The following is a 22,209-nucleotide window of genomic DNA, read 5'->3' on the forward strand; positions in this document are numbered from 1 at the left end:
CATGATCGTTTCTGTATCAATTAGACTTCTTTTAAGTAATGAACCTTCTTCTGATGTATGTGATTATGTTGAAAAGCTTCTTAAGTCTTTTATTGAAGGGTTTGCTAAATCTTATGGCACCCAAAATTTAGTTCATAATGCACATAAGTCTGACAGATATTGTACAAGATGTTCGAAAGTATGGGTCCTGTTCTTTTTCTGATCCTTTTTCAGGACAAAGTTAAACAAAAGAGTACTGCCTTCAGACGCTGAGTCTGAATATGATATTGAGGTTCCACCACCTCCAAAGTCCTTCATTCCTTGTTATCCCCAGTCGACATCATCCTTTCTGGTTTCATCACATTCACTAATTAGTTCTCAGTCACCTTTCAACTTCAACCTTTCTCGTCCTTCCGAAACACTGTACACTACAAGACCTTCAAATTTACTAAATGATTCAAATAATAGGTATTGATCTTGATAGTGGCAGATTTTGTTCCTTAACAAAACAATTTAATTATATTTGATGGCATTATAATACTTAACTGAATATTTGGCAAATGGTCTTTTGTTATGCATATCGAAATTATATTTTATTAAATAAGGTGTCTTTTAATTCGTAATCTGTAATACATTAAAGAATTATATTTATTGTTAAAAAAGGTTTTAATTTTTTAATTTATTTTAAAGAAATATATTTCAGGTCAGCTCAATAGAATCGAAAACCTTTTGGGTAGAGAATTAAGACAGCAAGAAGAAGTTAAAGAAACTCGGCGTGTACAAATGAACATGATTAGAAGTCAACAACCAGTTCAAAATGTAGCGATACTTGCAAAGGAGCCATTTTTCCTTTGCTAATAGAAGAAGATTTTATATTGTTGGAAGGAAAACTTGGTGACATCAATATCTTTTAATAGTGTGATAAGTAATATTAAACATTATCTATGGATTCTGTCTAAATAAGTTATACACCCACCATTTGAAGTAAAGTGGATCTCCTACCCAACTTTAGTTTATGTTTATCCCCGTAAGCAAGCCCACCTAGAGCCGATTGTAGGCAACCTCACTTCGGTCCTAAGTGTGTCTGATGTTTGGTTTTTTTGCGGGACCAATATGGGCAAACACAATTAACAAATAGTGAGCACAACTTTACGGGACCGGTCTGGTTTTAATATGGGGTTCACATATATAAATTTAGAAGTGGGCAAGTCCACATAAGGCCTATTATAGGCTGACTTATATAGGTCATAAGTGTGTTTGATAGTTGGTTTATTTATGGGACCAATGTGGGCAAACGGAACAAAAAAAAATGTTAAAAAGCAAGATAATTCAACTTTACTGAACCTGTGTGGTTTTAACGTGGGCTTATCTTAGGGAGCGAAAACCCGACACGAATACCAGCGGGTACTCGTAGACGGGTAATTTTGATAACTTTAGTTACCCGATATCCAAGCCTTCGGGTCGGGTATTACCCGATTTAAACTAACCAAGTATTACCCGTAGAAGTACCCGATTAACGGGTAATTTTATTACACGATTTCGTTACCCGAAAAACGGGTAATAAAATTACCCGATAGTTCGGGTAATAAAATTACCCGAAATCAGGTAATAAACCCGATCCTCGAACCGAAATTTTCGCGCTATCGGGTATTTTCGTTCATTTTTTTTTTTTTTTTTTTTTTTTCCTGTGCTTTTTCAAAATTTAAATTTATTTCAATTCTTTTAATATCACATTTATTTCTATTTATTAGTTCCACCCAGCTTGTGTAAGTATTAATTTTTAACTAATTTAAAGTTAATACTTACATGGAGTGGGTGGAACTAATACTCCATGTAAGTATTAATTCCACCTACTCCATGTAAGTAATAATTTTTAATTGAATAACTTCAAATGTTTTTAAACTATTTTAGAAAACATTTGGTGATAATTACATTTATTGTTTAGGATTGCAACTAGAAAAATTTCATCAGATTTTGAATCTGAGATGGAATTTGAAAATGACATTAATTATTTCCCTCTTATGAAAAAAAAATTAGCTGGGAAAACTCAACTTAGTGCCACAACTCAAATTCTTCCCCCTTTATTTTCTGTGCCATTTTCTGTCACGGCGTCAAGTTCACCAACATTAATAACAACTTTACCGATTATGCCTATATCTTATGAAACACCATTTTCATCTCTTGATATAGCAGCATTGATGACACCAACCCAGTGTACTCGTTTATCAAACACGTCAACAGGTTGTATGTCAAAGACGGTAACAACGACATCACCAGATTCAAATATTGGTGAGTTATATAATTTAAAAAACTCATAAGGATGTCTATCTTGCATATTTTTTAATGTATTTGATCTCAAGCTGAATCAGCTGTTAGTATTGGGTTGAGGAATAATTCATGAGCGTTTATTTCAAATTTAAAAATGCACGCAGAAATAAAATGCATTGGCAAAATGTTTTATGTTGTTTGAAAGAGAATGTTTTGCTCTACAAGATAGTGCGTTTTGATTTGTTAGATTTTTTTATTTTTGTGTATTTTCAGATCATTAAAATGTAATGTCAAGTGGAGAAAACTGAGCGTTTTCGACACCATTCGCTTTTTGCATTTAATCGAGGTGTTAAGGCCGCCGAAGCTGCTCGTGAGATTTGTGCTGTGTATGGAGAAGGAGCAATGCCTGAAAGTACCGCCCGCCGTTGGTTTTTGCACTTCAAAAATGGAAATTTTGACCTCAAGGACGGATCACACACCGGTCGACCAATTGAGTTCGACGAAGAGCGATTGAATCAACTTCTTCACGAAAATCCACGTCAAACGACCAGAGGATTGGCGGAGCAGATGGATTGCGATCAAAAAACTGTGGTGAACCACCTTCACTCAATGGGCAAGGTTCAGAAACTCGGCGCTTGGGTGCCACACACTTTGAGCGAAAACAACAAAAATCAACGTTCCACAATCGCCGCCGATTTGCTCGCTCGTCATCGCTCAACACATGGTCACAAACAGCGTTTTCTTTACCGCATTGTCACTGGCGATGAAAAATGGTGCCTTTACGTCAATATGAAGCAGCGAAAAGAATGGCTCAGCCCCAAAAAACAAGCGACTCCGCGAGCAAAAAAAGACCTTCATCCTCGAAAGATCATGTTGTGTGTATGGTGGGATTGGGAAGGCATAATTCATTACGAACTGCTTGAGCGCAACCAAACAGTCAATGCGGAGCTCTACGTTCAACAACTGCACCGACTCAACGAAGCAATTCAGCAAAAAAGACCAAATAGGCGAAATGGCGTTCTTCTGCAACACGACAACGCCCGTCCTCACATCGCCAATATGATCAAAGCCGCGATTCAAGAACTCGAATGGGAAGTGCTGCCTCATCCTTCATACTCTCCAGACTTGGCGCCGTCAGATTTTCATCTGTTTCTATCGCTTTCGAACGCTTTGCGCGGTGTATCGTTCAATAATGACGTGGAATTGCGGGCTTGGTTGGACGAATTCTTTGAGTTAAGACCGGGAGATTTCTATCACCGAGGCATCGAAAAACTTATTGAACGATGGGAGGAAGTCGTAAACAACAACGGAGAGTATATTATTGATTAAATCGTTGTAGTTTTTTTGTTTAAAATAAATTTGAAAAAAACGCTCATGAATTATTCCTCAACCCAATAATTTGATTTTTATTATTTATGATTTATGGCGTTATAGTACAGTTAACACTATTTTAGATGTTTTACAGTACAAAACATTGGGAGTGCATTATCTTGCAGTAATATATCTAGAAAGTGATTATTGATTGTTGATTACTTGGTTTTTTTTCAGATTAAAAGGCTATATATGTGATAATGTAAATAATTATTTACACTTTACTAAGATCAAGCAATCCATGGATTGGTGGTACAGTTACTGAAAGTGTCTGTGGATATTCAGCAAACCCAGACTATCCACACCAATATGCTAAATGCTATCCTTAGTCAAGAGAATAAAATGGTGCAGGCTTCACGTTTACCAGACGAGATAATATTTCCGATGGACACCATGGAAGCTTTTGATGTAATTAAAATGAAGCTAAAAGATATCAATATTGCAAACATAATTGTAAGATAATACATATGACCTAGGTATTAATTTAATTTACAGTTCAATATAAAATAGGAAAGCAATATAAATGAGTAGAAGCAACTATTTATCTATATTTCTTTCCTATTTTATAATGAACTTTAAGCTTTGTTAATTTTAGCATAATATTTTTAGTTTATCGTATTTTAAGATTGCAATATCAGTATTCTGGTGTTTAGTAAATATCATGTATCATTCATACAAAGTGTATATGCATTTTTGCTACTATATAATAAATTTTTAATTTTTATATTGTTTCAAAAAACCTTTTTTAGATTATCTTAATATGTTTGATTAAATGTTTTGCAGGTTAACTTTCTAGCCGGTATCGGAGGGAGAAAAGTCGACGAAGCTGTTTGCCGTATGATGCAGCAGTTGTTTAACAATAACTTAGCTCTGCAATTTAATTGTCAGCGAGGGAAGTCAAAAAAAGTGTTAAAGGGTACTGAGCTATTTCAAGTGATTTATAGTGAGTATTCATAGTTTTAAATAAATTTTGGTAATATTTCTCTGCTATTTTGCCAGATATTAAATACATTTGAACATATGTATATTTTGTTTGGTTAGTTTTAAAAATTGTGCACTCTATTGTTTTGTTTAGTAAAAACCCTTATGGTTCAGATCAGGCCAGGATTAACCATTAGGCAAACAAGACATTTGCCTCGGGCACCAAGCGTTTGGTGGCACCACAAGTCCTCAAGAAATATTTTTTTTAAACAAATTTAAGTCCAGAAACAACTGAAAATAGAACAAGTGCTATGAAAATGAAGAAATACTTTATAATAAAAATTCACATTCAAGTTTGGTAAAATCTTGAATGCTTAAAAATTAAGCTATGAATGAGCCGGTTTTTTCTATTTAGCTTTTTTTTAAACTAATTATTTTTTTAGCGCTTTAATGACTTTTTTTTTGCGCTTTAACGACTTCACTTGAGGATATTTTTTTTATTAACAACGTGAAACTATTATTAAAGCCGCTTTATCATTTGTTTTATCATTTTTATTGATTCTGATATTAAGGAATTATTTATAGGAGCTTACACCTTACGTTTGTTGTTTTTTAGCCTTATTTTGCATAATTTTTTAATTTTTATGTAAATTACATTTTCGTTTTACATTATTTAATCATTTTTATTTACACCTTTTTGCATACTTTTTTCAATTTCAGATCCCAAAATGAAGCGTGTTCAGTTTATTAACTATTAATTATTTTAAATTCAGAAATACTTTATTGTAGGTTTTATATGAGTGATAGTAGTACAAACTACAAATATATTTGTTAACAACTGTTTTCTTTGCATAATATTGAACATACCAGCGGTCACAGTCAGCGAAAAATCAGGGGCCACGGGCAGAAGGGGGCACCGATAGGGGTTTAAGCCTTGAGCACTAAAAAGGCTTAATCCGGCCCTGGTTCAGATTTTCAAAGACGATAAAAATATTGTGTATTTAAGATTCTTTAACTACTGGAAATGTATTATTTTTTATAGAAGCCTTAAAGCTTAACAACCTGACGTCGACATGCACGATGAAAGATTTCGAAATGTCCCTTGCAAAATGGCTTATTGGTGCTCGCGATCGAGATGGTAATAGAACTAAGCGTGGCGAAGCAAGAAAACAGTCTAACAAGCTCTAATTTATTCATACTTTTTTTTGTATAATATAATATTTACATTGATAGGAAATATATATTATTCTCAAAATATTATTTATTGTTTTTATCTAATATATATATATATATATATATATATATATATATATATATATATATATATATATATATATATATATATATATATATTATATATGTATATGTATATATGAGAACGTAAGAGTTTAGTTGTTAAATATTTAACTTGACCTATAGGTCAAGTTAAATATTTAACATAGTAGTTTATTGAAACCAATATATATTGGAATCCATATGGATTGACAAACTAAAGTTTCATATAGGTCCCAAAAAAAAGGAGTTTATTGGGTCCAATATGGGCCAACCATCAAATGCGCCATATAGGTCACAGTTAAAAAAAGAAAATAGAAGTTTATTGGGTCCAATACCCCATATTGGACCCAATAAACTTCTATTTTCTTTTATTTTTCCCGGATTAAAGGATTAATAGCGCTGGTGACGTCAATTGGCGCATAATATGAGCTGCAAAATAGAGCTTAGTTAGTTTGGATTGAATTTTTGTAGAGAATGGAAGCTGAATTATTTGATTACGATGAAAATAGCGTTGATGACGAATTATTAGCTATGTTTTTAGCTAATACACAACAAGAGAGTATAAAAGAAAAAGAAGAGCAACAAAGCGCTAAAAATTATATTAAAGGACGTGAAAGTGATATTGACTTTACAGTCACTAGTGGAGCAAAAGAATTTAATAAAGCAATTCAAATTAGTTCAATACAAGAGAAAGGTGAGTCTAACATCGATTCCGTTGATGATTTAATTAGATATTAGGAAGCGAAATTTAATTTGGTTATTGATAGAAAATATATCGAAGAAAGACAATTTGATATTGACTTTAATGAACAATTAATTTTACGTAGAAAAGATTTAAGCAAATGGAAGCCTTTATTGAAAAATGTTCAAACTTATTGTTTTTTGAAGCGATTGAAGGAAACAAAGAATTGGTTTGTACTCCAGTCCACATTATTAGTTCTTTTGGGGCATGCGGTGAGTACTTTGGACTTGAAGGGAAAAAAGTCCATGAAATCTTGCATGAAGGATGTGGAGTCGGAGTTCATTATCATACTCTTGTATTATTGCCATCTCAGCCAGACGGAACACCAATTCAAACAATTCGCTCTATCATTAATCGCTATTTCGCAAACAGTGCGAGAGGAAGGTGTACAAGATGCTTCAAGTTTCTTAAAAAAGATCATGCTACCCATCTTTCAATTTGCGACTGCAATAGTGAACAACGAATTTCTAAGACTTGCATCCAATGTCTCAAATCAAGCCGTTCCGCTAATATCGTCAATTGTAGCCATTGCGGAAATAACATCTCTGTCAGAGCCATTGAATCTGCAGAACATTTTAGAAATGCTATCGAATACCAAAGGCAAAAGTATTTGTATCAACCAAAGCCTTGCGTTAATAAATGCGAAAAGTGTAACCAATGTTATGCATACGTTACATCAAATAACGCACCTGCCTATTCCTACACAAACTACATCGAGAAGTATAGAGTTAACCCCCCAGAATACGAAGAGCACAACTCCTTCCAAAGTAATAAAAGAAAAGCAAACTTCGAATTCAAAGCGAATAAGTACAAACGAGTTAAAGACAAATTTGATGAAGACCAACTTTGATGAGGTAGTATATTTCATTAATAATGTATCAGAAACACCTATTATTACTACTACTAAACACTGTACAAGTGAATTTTTACATATGTTTATTAAATATAAGATTACTTCTAAAAGACAATTTTTACATGTATTAAAAGAAGATAAAGAATTATTAAGTTTTTATTTACAATTACCTTATAATTTAACTGAACAAATTATTAAAAAAGGTTTAACTGTTTCTCAAGCTAATTTCATGCCTACAACATTTATAGAAAAATATAATAATACTATTTTAGATAACAGCAAAAGTATTAAGCGTTTAACTGGTTTGTTTATGTCTTATTTATTTGACATATCGGCTGCGAATGGTTATGCCAACAACCAACTTTTAATTGATTTTTTTAATGTTTTAACATTACAAGATTATAAAAGTGACTATTATTTTAATTGGCTCTTCAAATTCAGGCAAAACATTTATAGCGGATATAATGATGGGTGTATATAATACATTTGAAATTGGAAATATATTACCTCCTATGGATAATAAACTTTCTGAATTTTGGTTATCTAATTGTGTGTATGCATCAATTAAAAGAATGGATGAATTCTTCATACCCACTGTAGCTATTTGTGGAGAATTTAAAAAGTTGTTGGAAGGAAATGTTAATCAAGTAGCCAATGTCAAACATAGTGAAAACATGAACATGCCTTATACTCCTTGTATTGCCACTATGAATGTTGATAGTTTTAGAGATGTCACAAAATTTTGTTCGAATGAGCATGAGGCAATTAGTAATAGATGTTACATGTATATGATTAATCAACCTTTAAAATCTAGCAAACTACACAAGTATCTCGATCTACTACGTCAACACAGACATCAAATTTGTTGCCACCTATACGAAAAGTACGTGGACATGTTGCCTGCACCAAACTTCACCGTCGATTTAGAAGAGTTAGCAGGTTATTCGGAAGAAGAATAATTATTAAAAATTTTTATAATTGTAAATATATTTTACATGAAAATAAAAATTAATTACATAAAATTGTTTTGATCTACAAAAGGAAAACATGCAGGTATATAATAACTTCTATGACAATAAGGATTTACATTTTCATATATTGCTTGAGTTCCATGACCATCTGGAATCATTCCATATTGATTTGACGTAAAATACTTAATATTTTTACTTTTATCTCTTAAATTAATGTTATCGCCATAACCATCAATTCCATTTTGTAAAGCTAAATTTTGAAAATCGCGATATATTTCATTAGGAATACCAGTTCGATTAGATTCATAACATTCAATTTCATGTGCGATAGTTATTTGATATACAAATTCTACAGGTAAATTTCCCGCAGTGTAACATATTTGCTGCGCTTTGTAAACAATAGGTAACATAACATTATTCTCAAAATATGGTTGATTTTGTAAACTCATAAAACTATCAGTATATTTAAGATCTCCATTATCAAATCGATGATAACGTTCCTGTGTTGTAGTTTCATACAATCGTTGAGTAGGATCTTTTGGTCTTCCTTGGTCGTCATTATTGATTATATGAGCAACACCAAACCTATGATGCTCCATATTAACGTATGTAGTCTCAAAATCTAACAACGGAGATATATCTGTAGTTATTGTTCGATCAGGTATTGGATCCCACAAAGTACTTAACTTTTTTTTCATTTGATAAGTGGCTAATTCTAATCTAGGATGGTATAAAAAGCCTTTTAAATAATCAAATCTGGGTACACTCCAACTAGATGTAAATACATACTGAGTTTCTACACCGGCTTCATAATGGAAAATTGAATTAAACGGTTGATCATCTTTAATATAATTATGATAATGTTGCAAGGGATAAAAAATTCGTCTCTTAATCGTTTTGGTGAATCAATATGACTTTTGTGATTCCATTCAAAATATCCAAACGGAGTACTTCCCATAAATTCCTCATGCCAACCGGGATCATTATCTGTAATTTTTTTAGCGCTGTACGCATCAAAACCAATATATATATCTCGTTGAATACCTCTAAAAGTTGGTAAACTAGATGGGTGTTTATAATTAATCCAGGTTTCAATATCTTGAGGACTATAAAAAATAGCAGGATCAATTGGAGAATCTTCACCAAGATATAAAAACTTCATGCATAAATCACCAACGTCTTTTTGATTAGTACCTACGACATTACCTGGAGTTTGTTGAATCCATGCTCTAGCTTTAGAAAAAAAACATTTAGCTTTAATAGGTTTCCAAAAATCTACATTTTCTAATTTTTCAGCAATAGTTTCAATAGTGACATGCTCTTACAGATTGCCAAGGAACATAATTAGGTTTATCTTGTGTGTTATCTCCAATACAAAAATATGTTGATTTTAAAGTTACAGTTTTTCTATTATGATATTTCGACGCATGTAAATTTTTTAATGTATCTCTCATAGGTAAACCACTCACATTCTCTGGCGCTTGTCTGGTTTCGCACCCCCCTTTTTTTTTTGCAGATTCTGAAAGATCTTTGTCTGAAACGGAAAAAAATGGTATTCATTTTTATTTTTGACAAAGAAAAAGTACTCTAATTCACATTTGAATATTCCATTTTTCCGTTAAAAACGACGCTACTTTTAACTCCATTTTGAAAATTTTTAATGATAGTTTTAAACCATTAATTCAAACCGCCGAAAATATTTACCTGGTTTTTACAAGCGTTAAGAAACACAAAGAACAAAAAAATGACTTAAATTAAAACATTTACTGAAAAGCTAATAATTTATTCATTACAATATATAAAGAAATATAAACAAATAAATAATGAGCTGTGTTCATCAAATAGTTTTACGAACACCTAATTTACTGGGTAGTTAGTAGCAATTTGATCCCAAAAGTGAAAAAACGCATGCTCTTTAAATCTCTGCATCCACATGAATTCGCTGAGATAGTCAGGAATCATGTCTCTATGTGTTCCAAACATTGCTTTAAACTTTGCTTTGCTGCGACTCCACATTGCTTCAACTCGATTAGTTGTCACGTTTGTTGCCGGATCTACAAAGTGAAGCAAGTGGTTCACCGTACCATGCTGAAAGCCTTGTGCTCCAAGAGTGTTATAAGCACCCCACATATCACTCCAAATTTCCGTCCCTGGCCTTATCCATCGATGTATAATCGGCAAAAGAGTTGCTGCATCACGTTGAGCTACAGGGATTAAAAAACCTTGTTTTGTTGTTGGCTCGTAACCACCAAATATCCATTGGCCTTCCACAATTCTGCCACGGTTGTATTTGCGGCGAGAAAAAGAGATTCGTCAATCTCTACAACACAGCCAGGGCCGCCTAATTGTACAGGATTATTCAAAAAGTAATCTACTGCAACATTTCTGCAAAACTGGTTCCAATCGCTTATAGTTTCCCTGCATCCAATATCCAATTCTTTTTGAATATCTTCTTGCGACAGTCCCCGACTTTTGCCTGCACTACGAGCCCATATGTATGTTATTCCAATGATTTTCCACAACTCCAGTTTTGATTTCTCAAAAACGCTGCCTTTGCGAATGTTTACAGTCTTTTTACACTTTTTAACAGTGCATCTCCAGGTTATTCCATCTACACTGCGTGTGTACAGCTGTTCGCTACACTGCAAGTTGCAAACGGGACAAATCATTATAGTAGCAAGCAAACCGAATTCTCTCAACCACTTTATGCATTCTTCGCGATTATTCATAAACCTAGCACCAATTTGAGTTAACGAGATTTTATCGAATTCATCTACTGTCGGTTTTCTAGCCATTTTAAAATTTTTCTTTGTAAAAAACTGGTGACACGAATTTATTAAGCGACTTATTATAAGACATCAAAACCGTTCGAAAAAAATTCCAAATAATTTTATGCCTGTTACCTGTTATTTACTAATATTAGGCAGTCGCGAAGCAAAACATGGATAAACATCAAAGATGGAGTGTAAAAACTACTTAAAAACTGATTTTGTTTTGTTGATAACACTCCATCCATTTTTTTGTTCTTTGTGTTTCTTAACGCTTGTAAAAACCAGGTAAATATTTTCGGCGGTTTGAATTAATGGTTTAAAACTATCATTAAAAATTTTCAAAATGGAGTTAAAAGTAGCGTCGTTTTTAACGGAAAAATGGAATATTCAAATGTGAATTAGAGTACTTTTTCTTTGTCAAAAATAAAAATGAATACCATTTTTTTCCGTTTCAGACAAAGATCTTTCAGAATCTGCAAAAAAAAAAGGGGGGTGCGAAACCAGACAAGCGCCCATTCTCTATCATTAAGTTACCACCTTGCGACATATTAGAATTATTTAATGAAGGTGTATTTAAAGATCTTAACGAAGGGATATCAATATCTGGAGTTTCTAACCCTGCTTCTCTTCTTCTTTTATTGCCTGTTTGCGTTATAATTGGTGGTGGAGCGGATGGTATCGGAGAAGATGTTAATGGTTCTACATTTAAAGCAATATTACTTAATCTTCTTAAAGTTCTATGTATTAAATCAGTTCCTCCTCTATTTAATAATTCTTCCAAAATTTGCGTTAATTCGCCTTGCTCTGGATCAAACATTTTACACCATATAATAATTTTTTCTTTAAACAAATAAAAATTTTTATACAAACAAAAATTCAATCCAAACTAACTAAGCTCTATTTTGCAGCTCATATTATGCGTTAATTGACGTCACTAGCGCTATTAATCCTTTAATCCGGGAAAACCATAAAAAATTATGTTTGGCTCAAAGTAAATAAAAGAAAAGAGGAGTTTGTTGGGTCCAATATGGGCAAACCATGAAAAACTCCGTTAAGAAAAATAAAATAAAAACAGGAGTTTGTTGGATCCAATATGGGCTAACTATATGGACTAGCCCATATAGGACCCGTTGATAAACCGCGGACAAATTTTTATGGGTCTAATATAGGATTCCTACATAGGGCCCATAAAACACCCCACATGGGTCCGATATATGACCCATATACTATTGTTAACTGGGATTGTGCATGCTACTAAGCCCCTAAAAAACCACATGTTGTCCCATCATATATACAGTGCCATTACATATACTGTGTGGTTTGAGGGTAAGTATACATGATAGGATGCATTTGATGACACAGTATATAAGATGAGAAACATATATCCCAGTATTCTGCCTGAGAACTTGATTTAACTAAATTAAAAAAAAATGTTAGCAGGACTATGATTTTACTTTCATAGAAAATTTTAAATTCATTTTTAAGTGAATTTCATTGCTAATATTGAGGGCAATACTCTTGAAAAAGCAACAAAGCGGATGATGGCTTTTGTGATGAGCAACTACTTAGCCATGAAATTTAACGTTATTGGTCATGGTGACAAGAGACGGTTTGGGTCCACTCGATTTTTTGATACTGTGAACAGTAAGTGCAATCTTATCTAATTAACACTCCAATGCTTCTCTCATTTCGAACTTTCAATCAATATTATAAATTATATAGTTTAAGAGTAATAAAAATGGTATCTTTCTATGTGAGTTTCTTATTTTCTTCCTTAATTTCCAGAGTTAAAAAAACAAACACTTTTAAGGATGCTAAATCAATTACATGCACCATTAATGTTGTAATAGTTTTATAACATTTTGTATTTCAGAGGCAATTAAAGGAAATCAAAAAACAGCTAAGGCCAATTAAAAAGACTTTGAGAAGGCAGTAGGTAATTAGTGATAAGTTTCTTGTATACTTAATCTTTGTTATGAAAATCCTACGTTTATTAGGGTATGAATTTAAAAAGAGTGCTTTCATAAAAGAACTCCGCTTAAAAACTATACCAAAAAATTTGCAGAACTTTATTGTAAAATTTGTTTGTGTCTATCTGTTATAAGCTGAAAATTCTCCTGTTTTAAAAGTTATCTTCAGCCCTTGAATGGAAAGGTTTATCCACAAAACTTAAATCTGAAGGTATAGGGGATAATCATTTTGTCATCACTTAAAGTGAATTAATTAATATAACTGTTCTAAATGCAACGAAAAGTAACAATTTTGTATATTTTTGTCTTAGGAAGGTGGCTTTTGGGAAGTCGAGACCGCTACGGTAATCGTGCCAACCGAGTGAGGGCTTCGGGTAATTGCAGAATAACTCTCTTTATTCTCAATACAGTCACTAACAATATCCATGTATATTTTTTGTGTTTCCCGATGCTATGTAAAAGCTTTGCTTGTTTTCCCAAAACAAACAAACTGTCTTACCCAAAGTGGCTCGAACTTGTTTTAAAATCTACATTTATGCGCAATTCAACATGTTAAGCCATGTTAAGTTCTAATGAAATAACTTTAGCAACAGAGAAGCGTAAATAAAGTCTCCTTGAAGTATGTTTTAAAGAAAAATAAAATGAAGGAGTAGGATTAACAACTTTCGCCGAACCTTGGTTTCCTCACATGGGACCAAGTAGGAGCCCGCGGCCAATTCAACATGGGCCCCACATAGTTATTCTATATGGTTCCCATGTATCGGCCCATCATGACTCTATATGGGACTTAGTTATCCGTGTTGGCTGGGCGCCTATCTCTGCGTGAACTTGAATAAGCAACCATACTAATTCTCCCAGAAGTATTATCTGAAATATCGCTTCAAGCAATGTCCAGCAATACACTGTTTGAAAGTTTTTGGGGGAGTCATCAACTAAAACACCTGAAATAGCCCTAAGGCTAATATGGACTCTTGGGATACTATTGAAAGTGGTTTTAAAATCACTCAAATTTTAAGATATTTTTGTAAAAATGCCCATTTTATTAACTTTTTTCAAAGGGTTTAATGAAGTAAAAACATTTTTACAAGGTTAATTTGATATTTTATTGTAAGTATAGAATAAATAACAACAAACATTCTTAAAAATTTCAACTGTATCAAAGATATGATAAAATAAAAACTAGGTTGCTAATAATTATAAATAATAATTCAACAAAAAAATAAGAAATTTATATTCCTAATGGCGAATATTAGGGGATTCGTTGTATAGTATTGTGCTTTTAACCTACGTTTAGAGCACTTTTCATTGATTTTGAGACCGGTTTAAACGACTTTTAATCAGCATAAAATCTTCTTTTTGAATCAATCATAAAATTAGGAAGGGGAGAAAGTCGAGTAGCATTAGTAATAATAGTTATTTATAAAAAATTGTAGTTTACAATTAAAACATTGAATACAACTTACTTTAGTTCCTATTTTTTTATTTATTTTTTCAAAATAGGCTATACCGAAATTCATTCATTAGAGTAAGTTTCGAAATAAGTTAAGAGGAGTTAATAACTTATTTCCTTTCCTTAAGAATGAAATAAATGAAAAATTTAACATTGCTACACTTATTTTGAGATAAATAGCTACGTTATAGTTATTAAAGTTTTAATTTTATCAATATTGTTATTGATAAAGTTGCGTGACTACTTTCAGTGAAAACGACGAGACAATGCCAACAAGTAACATAACACCTTGGAGTCACAAAAAAGCGCGAATGTATGTCCGAAAAAAACAGCCCGAAAAAATTTTTTAAACTAAATTTCGAAATACATTTACATGTGAGATACCTATTCAAACTGACTAGATTTTTGAATTGAAGTCAATGTTATGTATATAGAAAAAACGTTTCAGATAATTACCACATATTTTAAGATTTAAGCCGCTACTCGACTTTCTCCCCCCCCCTAATTTTATGATTGATTCTGATAGATAATTTAATGCTGATTAAGAATCGTACAAAAACATGGGTCTCAAAATCATTAGAAATTTCTTTAACTTGAAGTTGAAAGTACAAAATTATACAACAATTCCCTAATATTTACCATTTTGAATAAACTTATGTTACGGTTGATTTTGTTCTCAAAGCAAAAAATTGCCAACCTGGTTTTTATTACAAAAAAATTTTTTTTTGAATTACTGTAGGCGCGAAAGTTCTTTCGAGTGTGATTAGATATACAAACGAGTATAACACATCTTACTCTTGTAAATCGTATTTATTTCTTGAAAATTTATTTTTTGTAAAAGAATTCAAGACTATTTTTTGAAATAAAAATTTGCTTTATTATTATTAAGTAAAAAGTAATAGTTAAGATGAAATTTCATTGAATAATAAAAATGGAACTCTTTAATCTTTTTTGCAAAAATTTTTTTAAATGAAATCGTTTGGCTATGAAAATAGCCCATTTTAATTAGAAAGATCCTAGGTAATAGGGCTATCGCGTTTGTTGGGTTTTGAAAGAGCTTTGATATGTTCTTAAGTGAAGACACGAAATAATTATTATGAAACATTCCTTTTTGTATTACGGACATAATGAAAATAAATTTATACGGGGGGTTAACTTGAAGTGTTAAAAAAAAGTCTATAGTTTTAAATATATATACTTTGTTAATAAACAATTTTAATTGTTTAAAAATTTTTTATAGTATATAATCAATAAAAGAATTTTTCAACTTAATCAATAAAAACTTTAAAAGATATTCTAGACAACTAAGCAAAAGTCCTACTTAAAACATATTGGCTTGATGATTTTAACGCGAATAAATTCTTATGTTCTATTATTCGAAGTCTTCTTCGTGAATACTTAGAAATAATAACTTTAAAACATAAAAAAATTATTCTTCAAGATGACGAATGTTAGGGATTTGTTGTATAATTCTGTACTTTCAACTTTAAATTAGAGCACTTTCCATTGACTTTCAGACCCATGTTTTTATACGTTTCTGAATCGGCATTAAATTCTCTATCAGAAACAATCATAGAATTAGAGGTGGTGAGGGGGGAGAGAGAGAAAGTCGATTAGCGCCTTAATAGTATAGGTACGTGAAATGATTTTTTTAGACTGAGCATATACTAGAATGTTTTATGTCATTAGGAAGCCCTTCAATACAGTATTTGAAGGTGAAAAAATTATTAAAACCGAACAATTTGAAAAAATTTATGACGTTTTTAGTGGCAAATAATTGACATGGATTTATTAAAGAAATTGGTTCCAAAATTTCTTTTTTAACTAAAATTGTTATAACTGTTAAATCTTATCCAATTGCCTATACCTTGGTATCAAAGGAAGATGTAAAAGTAGGCTACAAGTCCACATAACTCTATAGATAAAAGTGGTGTCCAGAGGCCCAGAGGACCTTCGAAACACCATCGTAACTTTAAAATCGTAACCGAAACACCATCATAATTTTAAAAGAATAATAGTTTTTTTATACGAAAAAATTTTTTTTTCGACAAAATATGTTATCATAATACACAAAAAGTTAATCTAATTTGCTTCCATACAATTTCCAAATATTAGTGGTCTTTTTTAGACTAAAGGGGGATGTCTTTGTTTTAACGCCCTCGTAGTAAAATGATACATTCTTACACATATTTAAACCTAAAACACCAATTAAAGTTTGTGTTATAAAGTTAAAATTTTATTTTCTTATTTTACAGTATACACAAACGGTATGTAAATTGATATTAAGGGCGGGACATGTTCCACGCTAAAGGCCCGCCCAGTCTTATTCTACCCAAAAGAAAAAATTTTAATTAATTTGAATAAAGATTTCATATAGAGTATAAGGAAAAAGAGAAATAAGTATTCATGATTATTTTATTATGTAAAGTAAGGAAGCAGCACGTGCCAAGCCCAACGACCCCATCGCCTTTCTTATTCAAGCTTGAAAATATTTTAAATTTTGTCTATTTAAAAAGCGAGATATAACTTTACAAATCTTACCATATTAGAAAATGCAAAATGGAGTATCAAGCCTAAAGATAAGGAAAGGATAAATTTAAATTTAAAATTTTTTAAAATACTAATTATAATTAATATTTCTGTAAATCTACAGTTAAGCGACCTAAAATAATTTAAAATTTTTGCGTTTAAAAAATACGGTGAAGAGTGAAAACTTCATACACTATTTGTTATAAGCAAATTCAATAAGATTCAAGGAAGTTTTCTTAATTACTTTTTTTTTTCTAATTTCGGAGTTGTGAACTCTTTATATAACCTTTATTTTATTGTTACTATGTTATTTTTATATTATTATCATCTTATTACTCTTGATACTAAGTGTAAAATTGTTTTTGATTAGCTATCTATTATAGTAAAAAAATATAGGTTAATACGATAATTGTTCATGCTGATCTACTTTTAAAAGATATGTGGCTGTAAAAATAGCCGTTTAGTTTAATAATTACAGAGGATACTGACGGGACACGCAAGAAAGAAATGCCTAGAATATAGGAACATCTTTAAACTGTTGACGCCACATAATTTCGTGAAGATGGGAAGTGAACAAACCTTCGTATGTACCGAACTGTTGCCTCAGTTTTCGCTCAAACCGCATCCATAGATTTTCAAAGTTTTGGGGGTGTGTGTTATTTAGAGGGTTGACAAAATTGCTTTCGTGGGTGACAACTGCATGGGAATAAATCCCATTACACAAGTTTTGTATTCCAGTGTAAGATGGCTAGCCATCTGAAACGATATGAGTTCCAGGCAAAATATACTGCAATACAAGGTTTTGAAGAGTTTCCGCAGTTCTATCTGGAACTTCTACCAAAAAACACTTTCGCGACTCTCTCTCAATACCGCCAAGCACCCATTGACCTGGGCGCCAGTGTTTACGTCGATATTTTCTGTGAAAAAACTTTGACTCTTTAATTTCAACGACGATTGGTGTCCCGTCAGCGTTGATTCCTCCAATAACTGAAGGATTAGTCTGAAGATCTTGTTCGCAAACCTCTCTCCAGAAGTTTGTCCCATCTGCTTATGTATTGGGAGCGTCATTCATACCTGCTTCATGCTATATTTCACTCTGTGGTATATTTTGACTCCAACAATGCATTTAACAAATTAATGTTTGAATAGACAACCTACTCTTGCTGAAAAAGGAGACATCTCTTACACTTTAACGTTTATTGCATCCATTACATAAAGATTTACGTTTATTGCATTCATTATATAAAGATTTACAAAAAACATTTAAACAAATGAATAAATATAAAGAAGACAAATAACAAAGAAAGCGAAAACTCTTTATTTTAGGAATGAATGTGTTAATTCATATATAAATTATTCTTAAGATAATTTGATGAAAATATTAAGTTAAAACATTAAAATTAGGGGTGCACCGAAGCATCGGCATCGACCTGCCGATGTATCGGCCATTTAGCCGATGCATCGGCATCGGCCGTGATAACCATAGGCCGATGCCGATAGTTTTGAAATTTTTTAAATTTTATTTAACTATATGACTTAAAGATTCAAACTATACAAAGAGAGTAGATCGAAAAGAAGAAATGCAAATTTTAAAAATATAAACATAAAGTATTACATATTTTAAGCATAATTGAACAATTTGTGTTATGCTAGAGAGAAATACAAACTTTTATAATGTTATGAAGAGTAATAAAATATGTTATATAAAGCTGTGAATCTATATTTTTGTTTCCATATCTCCAAAAAAATTTCAATTCGCATGCTCAAAAGCTAGATGTTCTCCGTGTTCTGCAGTTAGTCGGGACCGTTTCGATTCATAAATATTTCCCCCAGTACTAAGCAATCTTTCGTTGAACACAGAAGAGGGCGGAGCTCCTAAATAATTTTTTTGCTAGGTATGAGAGGTCTAAAATACTATTGCTGCTAGAGTGTTTCTTTATACATGTTTCTTTGTAATTTCCCCACCATTTATAAGTACATTCTTTTTGATGCAGATTAGGCAGTGATAAGTAAAAGTTTATTTCATCATTTCTATAAGAAATGTAAGTAAATAAAAAAATCAAACTACAATAAAAAATCCTAATTATTATTGTTCAAAATACTAATCAGTAATGAATATTATCAATAATATTTTGTTTTCATAACTATTATTTATATAGTAATTCATAATAATTTGTAATAACGTTTTTTTTTTTAATAATTTAAATTAAATTAGACAAGAAGAAATTGTTAGCAAAGTTTTTATTTTAAAAGTATAACAACTTTTCCTTTTCTCAAAATAAATTTGTGTCTCTGTTGAAAGTTTTTTACAGTTCTTCGCTTTCGTTGATTTTTTTAATTCAGGTGGTGTTTTTGAAACTTGAGAAAAGTTGTAGATGCTTTCTGCCATTTTCAATTTTTTGAGTGGAGAGCTAGATACTTGGGTTGATTCAGATGAAGCGTTTGTTTCATCATCTGATATAGCTAAGTTGTCGGTAGTTATAAGGCTCCAGCTTCTTTTATGGCTAATTTCATATCAGCATTATCTGAGAGGACAAAGTACACTTTGTTAGTTGGTATTTTCCATTCATTTAAAGAATCCTTTAGAAATTTTGATATTTTTATCTCTATGAGAGCCTGTTATTTTTTTAAGTTGAAACACCGCTGTCATAGAATTAAACTCTGAGTTAATCCAGTGTGCTGTTAAAGAATAAAAGCTTAGAATATTGTGATGTGTAGTCCATCCGTTAGTGGTGAAACTCAAAAATTCTGCTTTTGCCAAACCATTCATAATTTGTATTTTCATTTTTTCATAAATTAGAGGAACAACTGTTTCGGCCATATGTTTTCTAGAGGGCATGGTATACCTACACACAGATAACAGATGTTGCGAAAGCGCAACAAAAATGTTGATTACCGCGCAACATTTAATTTTGGCATTTGACTCCCAAACATTAGTGTTGACAATCTTCAACATTAAATGTTGCGTAATTCAACGCAACATTTAATCTTGCGTTTTTTACAACAAAAATGTTGAGAAAGCTTACTTTAGCGAGGACTGCGTTGTAAGCCTTTTTTTTTCAAATTCTGCATTTTAAGGACTGCGCGCTTCATACTTCTATCAAATCAAATCAAAATTGAATTTTAATAAAAAGCATGAGTTTAGTAATTGCGCATACGAATAAGGAGTCTTTCCATTCCATAAGTGTATCTGTGGAATATTTGGTTTGTATTTCGATAGTCTTATTAATATTATTTCAAAGTAATAATGCTTTAGATTAAAATAAAAAGCAAAAAATAGCTACAAAATTTAATTAAAATTTTCTACTAAAATTAAAAAAAGTAATTGTTTTTAGTTCTTTTGTACAACTTTTAAGTCATTGCTCCCAAGAAGTCTGATAAAGCGGCACTCTTTCCGATTGAAACATTCATCTGCATGAGATGCTCAAGCAGACCATAAACTGGCTTTATTTCGTGTGGATAAGTTAAATTAAATACATAAAAACACTTCAACAAAAACTTGATCGCATCACGAAAACAAGCTGCATCGCGAAGCTCAATGGCCCGATCATCCAACTTTATGTAATAAATCTTATTAAGACGAAAAAGTAGGGGTGGGAGGTTGTCTATACCTGCCCATACGTTTTTTTTTGTAGAGAAGCAACTGCTTTAGGGATACTAATCTGTTCCTGTATGAATAAAAATAAATATAGATTTATAATTTATAAGACAACTTGAAAATAATTTCGTGACTTTTGAATGATTGAACTGTTTTTAGAAATGATTTAAACTTACCTCGTTCATATCCACAAACATCAGATTAGACACAACATCCCTCCCGACTCTACACGTTCTGATCTTGTGTAGTAGATGTCTTGTTTCAGCTTTTCAACTATTTTCGATCCTCCCTTTGTATAGTTACATAATAACTCCTCAAGTACATAAACCTGCACAAAATTGTTACTAATGAGCTAGTTTTCTATATAACTATACCAATAATTCTTAAATGCACTTTTTATACTATTTTGTTACATTACCTGTGACTCTACATTTACTACATCACGGGCAGGTAGTGGTAGCATTATTGCAGCTGGAGTTGATACTGATGTTGGATCCATCATTGATGAACATTCTGTTGAAGATTGTGAGTTTACTAATATAAAAAAAACGACACTTAGCTAACAACCTAAAATTTACAAAAACCAGAGTGTTTTTAAAACTTATTTTAACCAGTGAGCTCTGGCAAAGATAATTAGGAAGCACATTTTCACTAAAATTATATTTCTACCAATTTTCTAAAAAACTATAGGATAAAATCAAAATTTTTATTTATCTAACTACAAACAAGTACTTTTGCTAACTTAAACTGAAACAAAATTATTTTAGTTATTATGAAAATTATTTTAAAGCATTAATTATAATTAATTATTTTACCACTTGATTTTATCCAAGACATCAGAAGCTTTCGCTCACCCATCTTTAAACCCAGCCCCCTAAGATCTTCTTCATTAAGCAAAACAAAGGAATCAAGAGTAAATCCCTCTTCTATAAGCCAAGGTTTTTAAAAAAGTAACAAAATTTTGTCAATTACGGTTATTAATGTGATGTTAACAAATAATAATGAAATAGATAGTTTTAAATATTTAAAAATAGTAAAATAAATGTTCATTTAAATAATTAATAATAATTAGTTTGTCCAATTAAACTATAATTATGATTATTATAAAATAAATTACGAATGTTCAAACTGACATAAAAAGAAGAAACTATATTAAAAAAATATACCATGAATTCTACACATAACTTCATCTGATATATCCCCTTTCACGATACCAGATAAATGCTTAAAAAGAACATCCTTTTTTTTTTAAAAAAGAAACTCAACTAAAAATAACGAAACTATTTATAAAAACAATTCAATTTACAAAACATTTTATGTATTTTAATATCGAACAAGAACTATATAAATAATACTAATCATAATTAATACAGTACTATATTCAATGTATGACAGTATTAAATGATAAATTTAAAACAAAATTGTGTTGTTGTTTTTAGTAAAAATTAAACAGTAATCAGAGAAGACTAATATCACATAATTAATAACAAAAACAAAATTTTAAAAAGACT

The 22,209-nt window shown here is 31.4% G+C and overlaps 2 protein-coding genes, 1 long non-coding RNA gene and 2 pseudogenes across 3 annotated transcripts; 3 read left to right on the forward strand and 2 right to left on the reverse strand.

Moving 5' to 3' along the window:
• The first annotated feature begins 1 nt into the window (after position 1).
• On the forward strand, positions 2 to 18,701 carry LOC149895007 (uncharacterized; annotated as a pseudogene).
• Positions 1,786 to 3,758, forward strand: LOC149895008 (uncharacterized). Its single transcript, XM_090073103.1, has 4 exons — positions 1,786 to 1,838; positions 1,925 to 2,268; positions 2,521 to 3,560; positions 3,702 to 3,758. The coding sequence occupies exons 1-3, from the start codon at positions 1,786 to 1,788 to the stop codon at positions 2,526 to 2,528; spliced, it is 405 nt and encodes a 134-aa protein (XP_089929229.1). The 3' UTR covers positions 2,529 to 3,560; positions 3,702 to 3,758.
• LOC149895009 (uncharacterized) lies at positions 3,913 to 5,792 on the forward strand. The gene is made up of 3 exons (XM_090074392.1): positions 3,913 to 4,071; positions 4,402 to 4,561; positions 5,582 to 5,792. The coding sequence occupies exons 1-3, from the start codon at positions 3,928 to 3,930 to the stop codon at positions 5,725 to 5,727; spliced, it is 450 nt and encodes a 149-aa protein (XP_089930518.1). The 5' UTR covers positions 3,913 to 3,927; the 3' UTR covers positions 5,728 to 5,792.
• On the reverse strand, positions 10,035 to 11,445 carry LOC149895010 (uncharacterized; annotated as a pseudogene).
• Positions 18,702 to 21,091: 2,390 nt separating the features above from the next.
• Positions 21,092 to 21,740, reverse strand: LOC149895011 (uncharacterized). Its single transcript, XR_016448114.1, has 2 exons — positions 21,514 to 21,740; positions 21,092 to 21,232 (listed from the first exon to the last, which is right to left on the reverse strand). It is a non-coding gene; the product is annotated as an uncharacterized LOC149895011 (long non-coding RNA).
• Positions 21,741 to 22,209: the final 469 nt, after the last annotated feature.

The sequence above is a fragment of the Hydra viridissima genome, unplaced genomic scaffold, assembly GCF_058129835.1.
Source record: "Hydra viridissima isolate aposymbiotic clone 2 unplaced genomic scaffold, HvirCarnegie_v1 scaffold_1, whole genome shotgun sequence".
Lineage (NCBI taxonomy): Eukaryota > Metazoa > Cnidaria > Hydrozoa > Anthoathecata > Hydridae > Hydra > Hydra viridissima.